At 46.5% G+C, this 11572-nt stretch overlaps 1 protein-coding gene across 1 annotated transcript; it reads left to right on the forward strand.

Annotated features, from left to right (window-relative positions):
• Positions 1-1137: 1137 nt before the first annotated feature.
• On the forward strand, positions 1138-9899 carry ganc (glucosidase, alpha; neutral C; the record flags this gene model as incomplete). The annotated part of the gene is made up of 23 exons (XM_084438966.1): positions 1138-1172; positions 3438-3540; positions 3678-3805; positions 3927-4103; positions 4215-4236; positions 4321-4381; positions 4465-4561; positions 4796-4973; positions 5066-5210; positions 5470-5705; positions 5779-5905; positions 6212-6291; positions 6560-6703; positions 6799-6895; positions 7267-7368; positions 7476-7719; positions 7826-7890; positions 8018-8094; positions 8231-8305; positions 8527-8640; positions 8916-9028; positions 9160-9263; positions 9790-9899. 23 exons carry the CDS (start codon positions 1138-1140, stop codon positions 9897-9899), a joined length of 2634 nt encoding a protein of 877 aa, XP_084295092.1.
• Between the last annotated feature and the right edge of the window lie 1673 nt (positions 9900-11572).

An 11572-nucleotide genomic window follows, 5' to 3' on the forward strand; every position in this document is an offset into this window, starting at 1 on the left:
CAATCAGCTCTGACCCAAGCGGGCGGAGTCTCGCCACCACGCCACTATCCATACCATGAACTCCACAACTCAGCCCCTGAGCAGGCTAGAGGTGCACGGTTTTCACCAGTGGGTGTATGGAGATTGCCTGGAAGTAACTTCACTACACCCGCACTGCTCTGACGTGAGGGGGCGGAGTCTCACCACCACGCCACAGACCCCACAGCCAATGGGCCTAGGATATAGACAATTAACTACCGGTGGAGCATTCATTGGGGACCCGCTATAGGTCCGCTAGCCTTGTGTTATATTCCGCCGGCGGTCCGCCAACTCGTCCATCGGGGAACGCTGTAGGTCCGCTAGCCTTGTGTTATCTGGGTTTATCCCTTACCTTTGTCCAGAAACAGAAGTTGAACCAATTGCAGCAAAATAGCTAGCGTTACAGGAATCATCAGTGTAACTGCTTTAGCCACTGCCGCTTCCATTAATGTTATGGAAGCTGCTGCTGTTGTTGTGAGCTCATGAGCTAACTGGCTATCCCGCTCTTATTATGCTGGATTAGCATTGAAAGCATTGGAACTGATGTGTCCAGGTGACAAGACGTATCTTAATTTATCAGCCATTATTTCATGTCATTTAAATTCACAGCTATTTCAGTGGCATGATAGCTTCCATCCTACCAGTTCTGCACAGAAACAAGCCAGCCACACACATAAGCCAGGCTGGACTTGGCTTGGTTCTTTTCCAAATATAATTAGCCTAAAGTTAACAAACATTCTGAAAATATGTTGTTGTTGTTGTTGTTTTTTACATCAGTGGTGGATAAGAAGTGGGTATACGCCATGGAGGTATAATATAGGCCTATACTAGTGTGTGTCTGTGGATAAAGACGTATTTCATTTGAGGCAGCCTAAACCCACGGATGATTGTTGAAATTGTTATCTTTTTATGTTATTATCATACAACTTTCAATCACTTATATTTCATGCCATTATGAACCAGCGTCTAATCATACGAGAATCATACACGGCCGTTTCTCGTTTAGAACGCTAGGGGGAGTTCCCTACACGGATAGTAGTCTGACGTTGTGAAGTAGTCACGTGTACAGAACAGACATGACGGAATAAAGTCTATAACCTTCAAGAAAATAACTCGCAAATGGCAGAGCAAGGTTGTGCCGAAACCATCGAGAGGTAACAAGAAACGTTTCCTTACTGCCATTTGACTGTCATTGTGCCTCATGCTTGTGATAGACTATCAGACACATCCAACTCAAGACGAGCAGACTGCTACTTCTATTTAGACCTGGTCCAGGGCGATATCCTACGTATAACGCCCTGTTACTCTCAATGCAATTTGCCTATGAAAGCGCTTCATCAGCCCGGTCGTCCGAGTCTACAGACAAAACCGTTTCGTTACTCACCAAAGTAAACACATCGTTGGAAAGATGAAAGCCTTTTCTCCTAAGGCGCTACAGTTTGTAGTCCCCCACCTTTCAAATAAAGGGCAAATTTGTACACTTAAATGTTTTATATCCACAGCGCATCGACTGTCTTCTTCTACCGGCGAATCGGCGCTCTCCGCTTTGTTTAGCCTACTCACTGCTGCCGCCCATGTCGGGGATGATGCATTACATCTTAAATGGTGTTGAGAGACTTGAGAGACACCGAATGGGCGTGTTTGCGCTGGGATATTATTAGCGCAATGTCTTTAGTGAATAGGTTTTTAAAACGGAGCACATAGCTGGCGCAACTGACGCGCAATGTAATGGTGCAATTAGCGGGCGCAATTTGCTTTAGTGAATTCGCCCCTTAATTTTTACCTTTATTTGAAAGGTGGGGGACTACAAACTGTAGCGCCTTAGGAGAAAAGGCTTTCATCTTTCCAACGATGTGTTTACTTTGGTGAGTAACGAAACGGTTTTGTCTGTAGACTCGGACGACCGGGCTGATGAAGCGCTTTCATAGGCAAATTGCATTGAGAGTAACAGGGCGTTATACGTAGGATATCGCCCTGGACCAGGTCTAACTTCTATTATGCAGTTAGTGTTGCTGCCTGCTACTGTTTTAGGCTATCATGAAAGCACTTCGTAACTAGAAATGGTGCTCAAAGAGCACAGACATCCGCCACTGAATGCATTTCGTGGCTCTGCGCACGCCAAAATTGAATGGGTTCTAAATTGGCCGATGCTACACCCCTCCACCGAGTTTCATGAAAAGTATGATTTGCAGGGACGTGCACAGATAGACATGAGGTGGCGCTAGAGCACCTGCCCTTTGCCCTCTGGACAAGGCAAGTGCCCTTTTTTTTCTTTAACAGTGTAGGCCTACTGTATGTGGCCCATGGTGACATCGATCAATTCTCGATTAAAAGTGTGTAATAATAATGGCCCAAAATGCGTTGTAATTTTGCCAGCACACACACGCGCCCGCGGCACACCCGTGCCCCTTCCCTCCCTCTCTTCCTTTGTCAATGGTAAATGCAAAAAACGGATACAAACGGAGGCGCGCTGCAGCAGCACTGCACACAGCACACACTTCTCCTGATTGATTCGGATCCACTCCAAAATGTAAGGGGTTGTAAGTAGGCTCATCCTACACCCCGCCACCAAGTTTCATGAAAATCGGTCAGGTAGTTTTTGCGTAATGCTGTAATAAATGGAAGTGAATGGGCGGGCTGTGGACCCGACCCGTGCTTCGGATCTGCTCCAAATTGTAATTGATTCTAAGGGGGACCATGCTACACTCTTCTAGCGAGTTTCGTGAAAATCGGTCCAGTAGTTTTTGCATAATCGACAAACACACACACAAACGCCACCAAAAATCTTACCTCTAGCCTAGACCCAGAGAGTTCTTTCGTTGATACACTACAGAAGCTACACTAACTACGTTACTGCATGCAGCAGATCTCTCTATGGGTCTGGGACACTTCATGCAAAAATCTGGTGCTCAAATCCTGGCAATTCATTGGTTTCGCAGGAATTCCTGCGACACCAATCAGTAAGGACTTTCGCAATCAGGCGTTCCCACCCATATACTGTATATGCCCCGCCCATCTAACCTGGGCTAGTGTCTCTCATTTGCTGCTACGACCTGTCACTCTTTCAATTTTTAACTGTCGATATGCCATCAGAACAGCAGCTTGGGTGGCGAAGTGGCACAGACTCTGTTATGAAGTGTGCGGAGCACAGCGATTCAACATAATATTTGAGTCTGGAGAGTGACTACCTCTCGCCTACGCTGTCGCTGGGGCGGAGGTAATATAAAAGTCTACATCTGCTCTACAGTGTTGCTCCTGATGATGTGGGGAAAGGGAAGTTCAAGAAATGTGAACAGACAGCATTTTACAGGTTTGTAAATTTGGTAATCAAAATAATGATCACATTTATCATTTAAATACTTGATAGAAAAATGCTTGTCTTATTGTTTAAAATCTAAATGTGTGTAAATGTTTTATAGGCGGCAGATCCATGGATCAAACTTGCAGTATTGTGTACTTTTGGACACCCTGGTGCTGAAAGAGAAAGGGGCACTATTTGAGTTGTTGGAACCCAATTCTCAGGTAATGAGTAGGCTAAGTCCCATTTCAGAAAAAGCTTTTCTGATCTGATAGACCTGTATATGGCACTCTTTTGACAACAATACAACCATGAGTCTGAGTCACAGAAGATACCTAACCTACACCCTGTCATACTGTAGGTGAGACTGTTATTGTCTGTATCGCCTATCAATAACGGAGCTGTTAGGCTTTTGATTGATGAGCTCCACCCCATGAAGGCACGCTACAGAGTCCCAGATGTTCTGTGTGGAGAGCCGGTTTGTGAACAGTAAGACCTGCAGACTTGCCTCCCTCCACATTCCCAGCTCCTGCAGCTATCATTGATGGTTTAAACAAAAACCCTTCTCTGTGTAGGCCTCCTGACCTGACTCCCAGTGTCCCTCTCCCAGGTTGAGAGTGCAGAAGAAGAGTCGGGACTCTGTCACCCTCACCTGGTCTTTGGGCCAGCACCTGGTCCGGGTATGGCACTGTCCTTTCCGTCTGGAGATCTTGCATGGAGAGGAGGTGATGGTCACATTCAACCCAAGAGACAGATTCTGGTTTGAGACTCTTCAGAGGCCCTCCAGGTACAGAGACCAGGAGGGGAGGACAGGGCAGGTGAGGGGAGGACAGGGGTTTTAAGCCATAAGGAAACACCTCACTCAACCTCCCCTGTTTTCTTGTCTTTTCTCTCCCAGAGCTTCATCTAATGCTGGTGAGGTAAGCATGTTTGAAATGTCAGCATTTTAGACTTTATTTGGCTGCCAATCATAACATCGCATCACTTTCCAATCTGTTTTACAGGAGGACCATTCATGTCTTTGGAGAGAGACTTACAAGCAGTTTGTTGACGTTAAAGCAAATGGTAAATGTAACATCATCACAAATGATATCCAATCACGAGTCCGATTCCATTGCCAGACGACTCTCCCTCCCCCCTCCTGGCAGGTCCCAGCAGTGTGGGTGCTGACTTCAGCCTCCATGGGTTCAGCCACGTCTATGGTCTCCCTGAACACGCTGACACCCTCCAGCTGAAGGACACCAGGTCTGAGAAACAGTGGCACAGTAGTGGGCAGAGAAGACCATTTTAGATAGCTGGCTGTGTATGAAATGTTATTAGGATGCACAAATATGGGTAATGCGCTCAATGAATTGATGGCCAAATTCCAAAGGGAGACATATAGAGAACCATGCATGTGATAACATGTAATACCAGGTCAATTAATACATTATTAACAATTTGTTAAACAGTGATCTTCTAGCGCTGTTTTATTCCCAGGGACGGGGAGCTATATCGACTGTACAACCTGGATGTGTTTGCCTACGACATAAACAGTCGCTTCGGCCTGTACGGCTCAGTCCCACTCCTTCTGGCCCACAAGCCTGACAGAACGCTGGGTCTGTTCTGGCTCAATGCATCGGAAACACTGGTGGACATCCACTACACCGATGAGGAGGTAATTCAAAATACTGACCCCTGTTCTCTGGGCCCCAGATTTCCCTCTGTTGCACCCCACAAGGTTATATCTACCCCCCCCCCCCCGCCCAGGGTGACAGAGGCCCCCCAGCGAAGAGGAGGAGGGTTCCCCCTCAAACAGAGGTCCGCTGGATGTCAGAGGGTGGGGTGATAGACTGCATGATCTTGCTGGGACCCACTCCGCACCGGACCTTCACTCAGTATGCTGAGCTAACAGGTATTCAGCTAACTAAGCTGACCCTAAGACCCTATTTAGACTTGGTTTTAAAATGCGTTTGGGACGATCAGATCACAAGTGGACAGCGGACATAAAACATCAACTCACAAAAGTATAGCGGAGCCCCTCGCAGCTAAATGTAAATGGTAGCAGCGAGCACCAGCACCTATTTGAGTCCGAGTCCGACACTGGTTATCACTTAAATACAGCTGACGAGTTTTACTGCAGTAAAACTGCATCTGTTCTTCATCCCTGCCAGGATACCAGGCTATGCCCCCGCTGTTCTCCCTGGGGTACCACCAGTGTCGCTGGAACTACGACGACGAGGCGGACGTTAAGGCCGTGGACGCTGGGTTTGACCTCCACGGCATCCCCTATGATGTCATCTGGCTCGACATCGAGCACACAGATGGGAAGCGCTACTTCACTTGGGACCCTGTCCAGTTTCCCGATCCGGCGGGTCTGCAGCGCCACCTGATGGAGAGAAAGAGAAAGGTGGAGTGTGTTTGTGCTTTGGTTGATGTTCGTGGTGCTTCTGATGTCTTAATGTCTGCTCCTCGTCCTGCAGTTAGTGGTCATCAGTGATCCTCACATCAAAATGGATCCAGGATGGCCTTTGTACTGTGAGGCGAGAGATGGAAGTCATTTTGTGAATGACAGAGAGGGGAAGCTCTACCAGGGAGACTGCTGGCCAGGTTAGTACATACAGTATACGATGCCTGTAACACCTGTAATACTGGTAACTCCTCTGTAATAACTGTAAAACCAGCATTTAACTACACGTACTGCGCATCTCCTGCGTTCCTTTGGAGCGTAGGCTGCGATTGTCCTCAGAAATTAACGCGCCACAAAATCTGCATTTGTTTACGTGTGCGTGTTGTTAAACAGCAAGTATACCGCGGGCTTAAGATCTGTAACACAAAATCAACACATCCTCCCCTCATCCCTCTGCTCTGATTCTCTCACGTCCATCATTCAGTCTCTGTTGTCTTCCCTCCCAGGTACTTCCTGTTACCTGGACTACAGCAACCCGGCCACTCGCTCCTGGTACTCCAGACGCTTCACCTTTGACAAGTACTCAGTGAGTATGGAAGTATAATACCGCTAACTCAGTGAGTATGGAAGTATAATACCGCTAAAGCGTACCCTGGCAAGTGGCATGTCACCAAATGAAATTGTCTATTGTTTCTTTCTTGTTTATTTGGATCCCCAAGGCAACTACTAGCCTTCCTGGGGTCCACAAATGACACCATAAACTTAGCCCACAGTTATCGGCTTGAATGAATCAGTAGCAGTAATCAGTAGCGTTAGATGCTGTGTTTAGCAGTATGTGTTTGTTTGTATCCAAGGGATCAACCACGGCCTTGTTCATCTGGAATGACATGAACGAACCCTCTGTGTTCAGGGGCCCAGAGCAAACAATGCCAAAGGACGCCACGCACCACGGCGGCTTGGAGCACCGGGAATTACACAACCTGTACGGCTTTTATCAGGTGAGCCGACGACAGTGGCAAGACGTGAGAGTGCCGAGTGACGCAGGGCCATTGATAATGGTGTAACGGTGGCGTTCTCTGCGGGTTCCTCGCAGCACATGGCGACAGCGGAGGGTTTGGTAACGCGCTCCGGCGGCTCCGAGAGGCCCTTCGTCCTGTCGCGCTCCTTCTTCGCAGGGTCTCAGAGGTTTGGTGAGTGAGGAGCAGGACAGGTCAACAGACATCAGCTCATCCAACTCAAACCAACCAACTAACCAACTATGTATCTCGCTGACAGACTGTATGTATGTGTACTTGTGTGTGTCTGTGTGTGTGTACATGTGTGAGAACAGAATTACTGAACCACTGAATTACTGTAGCCTATATGTTGTTTGTAAGCAGGGCACATATGTAAAAGAGACCTGGTCTCAGTATGTTCTTCCCTGCCTAAATAAAGGCTTCTATCTGTCTGTCTGTCTGTCTGTCTGTCTGTCTGTCTGTCTGTCTATCTATCTATCTATCTATCTATCTATCTATCTATCTATCTATCTATCTATCTATCTATCTATCTATCTATCTATCAGGTGCAGTATGGACGGGTGACAATGTTGCCTCATGGGAGTACTTGAAGATATCCATCCCTATGCTTCTGTCCCTGAGCGTCGCAGGCATAGCCTTCTGTGGAGGTGAGCGCATGTGACCAAGAGGAACAGTCGAGCAGAAACACAATTGTTGACGACACACAAGTACCTACTGTCGCTTCTGGATCATTGTGCCAGCCTCTGCGTTGCAGCCGATGTCGGTGGGTTCGTGAGGGACCCGGACCCCGAGCTGCTGGTGCGTTGGTACCAGGCTGGGAGCCTACAGCCCTTCTTTAGGGGCCACTCTGAGAAGTCCACCAAGCGGCGAGAGCCCTGGCTGTTCGGGGACGAGGTCACCGCTGCCATCCGCACGGCGATCCGGGCGAGGTACTGCCTGCTGCCGTACTGGTACACCCTCTTCCATCAGGCCCACAGCTCAGGCCTCGCCCCGCTCAGGTGAGCACCGCCCCCCCCTGGTGGTAGATCGGAGTATTGCAGAATTAATTGTTGCGCTTCGCTTACAGTTCTGGGCTGATTCAACTCTACTCTGTGTTTACTACAGACCACTGTGGGTGGAGTTCCCCACAGAAGAAAGCACCTTCAGTGTGGACAACCAGTATATGATTGGTAAGAATTTCTTCTCCTCTGCAGTCTTGTAGTTCATATTGGTTCCACTTTGTTGATTTCAGAAGATACAGTATATTTCTAAGATTTGTACTGTTACAAATGTATATTTTGTCTTCTATCCATGCAGGAGTTGCCCTCCTAGCCTGTCCTGTAACTGAATCTGGTGTTGAAGAAGTCAAGATTTTACTTCCTGGATCTAGTGAGGTAAAGCTGTAGTTTTCTTCTTGGGTCTGAGCCTAATTGAACGAAATATCAGCAGGTGATTTTATGAGTGCCTGTTTCAATGAATCAATGAATCATTTTAAACACCTCTTTTTGTAATGCTTCATGTCTGCCCCAGATTTGGTATGAGGTCCAGTCTGCTCAGGAGGTCCGAGGAGGCAGGACGCTGAGTTTTCCGGTTACCATGGAAACAGTGAGTGTCATGCCTCACATAGGACGGGGAGAAACAGAATTTGAAAAATATTTTTCTTTATTAAAGTTGTACAGTTGGGAACATCATAGAAATGTGTTATTATTTGCCATTATGTGCCAGTATATGTTGTTATTTTTGTGGATATTTTAGCATGAAACTTTATCTTTAAATGTTCATATCTAACTCCTATGCTTAACCCTTCTGTGCACTCGCCTGTCCAGGTGCCTCTGTTCCAGCGGGGTGGCACGGTGGTCCCCAGGAGAACAGGCTGTGGCTCCTGCACAGACGACCTGCAACACTTCCCCCTCTCCCTCACCGTGGCACTGGACCCGAATGTGAGGACTTGTAACAGATGAGGACAATTGTAGCTACTGGTACTGTAACTAGATCTGATGTGCTCAGATAGTCAAGTCTAAATAAGATGTCTTGAATAATACCGTACTACGTGAAATCATTCAAATCACAAGATATAATAATAATAATAATAATAATAACAACAAATATTATTGTTGCTGTTGTTATTATTCTTATTATTGTTATTATTATTATTGGACATTATTGAAATGGGAGTGGACTACATTCTGACTGCAGTCCCTGTCCCCCCCTGCAGGGCGGTGCTACCGGAGAGCTGTACCTGGACGATGGCCACTCCTTTGGTTACCGTGACAGAAAGGACTTCTGTCTGCGCGCGTTCAGCATGCTGTCAGGCCGTCTGGTCAGCTGGTGAGTCACTCTGTACTCTCCGCTCTCGGAGGGCTCCGGCGTGTTCCGTGCCAGTGGCCCCTCTCGGTGACATGGCTGGTAAACCAATATCAATCCAAGACTGACCTAATGGTGACTGTTGCGCCCTCTAGCTGTGCAGACGAGGAGGGGTGGTTTGTCCCTGGTTGTGAGGTGCAGTCGGTCGTTGTGCTGGGGTTGAGGAGGAGGCCGTCCAGAGTGACCGTGCTCGTCTCAGGTGAGGAGGACCAGTGATATCGCAGCAGCCCACCGCAATTCCACATTTCCACATATCACACTTACTGAACCTTTATTAGACAGGGAGTCATTCTGAGACCACCACAGGGCTGAAGATGTGTACGGTTGAGACTGAACAATAAAAAATAAAAAAAAACATGCAATTATTATAGTCAGGTGATAATCAGGATGCCATCCTAATGGTGCGTTCGTTTATAACTGGGAGGTGGCAAATTGCGACTTGCTACTAGGAATGATTAAATAAAATGCTGCATGAACTCGCACTTCCTCGTCGCAAATTCGGATATGTTTCTCAGCCCCCAGTTGCCGGCTGATGTCAATATCATATCATATCATCATCATATCATTCGCTATAGCTCGAATGCACACAGGTCGGAGGTAGGTATTTTGCCACTTGCGACTTGCCAGCTCTGACCACAAACGAACGCACCATAAGTACTGTATGATTCTGAGTATGAACAGCCATCAGCGTCTTAGTGCCTCAGCCTCTCTCCTCTTGCCTGCAGGGGCCCAGCGCGTCCCAGTTGAGTTTGGGTTTGAGGAGGCTCGACGCTTGCTGACGGTGGAAGACCTGGGCCTGGGAGTGGACAAGGACTGGGAGATTCAGATAGATTAGGAGTGGACAAGGACTGGGAGATTCAGATAGATTAGGAGTGGACAAGGACTGGGAGATTCAGATAGATTAGGAGTGAACAAGGACTGGGAGATTCAGATAGATTAGGAGTGAACAAGGACTGGGAGATTCAGATAGATTAGGAGTGAACAAGGACTGGGAGATTCAGATAGATTAGGAGTGAACAAGGACTGGGAGATTCAGATAGATTAGGAGTGAACAAAGACTGGGAGATTCAGATAGATTAGGAGTGAACAAGGACTGGGAGATTCAGATAGATTAGGGATCATTCCTTCCAGTCTCCATGCTGCTCTAGTTTAGTACTCTAGCAGGGAGTGCACTAATAGGTTGGCATGAATAGACCTCTGTTGCGCTTCAGGCTATTGTTCGAGTCACTGAATGAGTAACAACTACAACAACAACAAAATAACATAACATTGTGTGTGATTGTTAGAGTTTAGCTAGTCCACAAGAATCTTTGAATGTTGATTGTTTTTGATGAAAGTAGATTAAAGTGGGTAACACTTTAAACTATGCTATATAAGCAATCTATAAAGCAATGGTAAACTATTGAATAACACCTCTTTGCAAGCAATAGATGATCAGTAAATTGATTATTGACTATATACACAGAATCACTGCGTGAGGTTCAAATTAAATCCAGACCTCCAGTGATGCACTAATATAGGAAATGTCCCTCTAATACAGTAGATGAGGTTCAGTTGCCAGGCACCACTGAGTTGTGGGATTCCTACATCAACCTCATACTGTACAGAAGTTCTGTGTACTGTATACTTATCATTTACTGACCATTTGTAACTGTTTACAAATCAGTTTGTTACTACAAATGGTTTATAAAGGTTTATAAAGGATACTTATTGTAAAGTGTTACCGAGAAAGGTATTGAAAGGGGAAGGTTATTGATGATATCAAATAGCGTAACTGAGACTGATTTTACACAATCTATACATCTTGCCATAGGTAAAAATGGTCCCTAAGCCCTGTATTTTATTTATAAAATTGATCTCAACTGTATGAGACGAGTCCTATGGATGAATTAATATCTGTAATGATGATTTAAGTCAGTAATTCGAGGACCTGACCTGCTTGCTTCTACCTGTTCCAAGGTGACTTAAGGTCAAATCAAATCCTTTTGCCTGCATTGTCTAGTATTTTGCTGTTGCTGTGGTAGTATTGTGGCAAGGTTAACTACACTTAAACAAGAGACCTGACCTTTACCTAGACGCTGATGTTAGTGTTAAATATTGGAACTGAAGACTGGGCCATTGTGAGTTGTTTTGACATTGTGCACTTTGACACTCCCAGATTGATGCATGGTCCATGTCCACACGGCATGTCTACAACAATACCACTTACTGAACACTGTTGTGAATATGACATCACACTTTGATTGAGAATCTACTGTATCTGTTGTTGTGACTGACTCCGACTGGATCCGTGTGCCTTGTCCTGGCGCAGTAATGTATCAAAGTATTGCAGCTATACCCACTGACGGTTTACCTCATAGCATTATCCTGCCGTATAGTTGTGCTGAGACTGCTCAATGCTGAGCTCCATTGAGAATAGGTTTAAAGGGCTTGAATGCCATCTGCTGAGGCAGGGCATCTACTGACCACTCTTTACATGCACTGTGGTGCGGCAACACGGGCCTTTGT

The sequence above is a fragment of the Borostomias antarcticus genome, assembly GCF_949987555.1.
Source record: "Borostomias antarcticus genome assembly, chromosome: 5".
NCBI lineage: Eukaryota > Metazoa > Chordata > Actinopteri > Stomiiformes > Stomiidae > Borostomias > Borostomias antarcticus.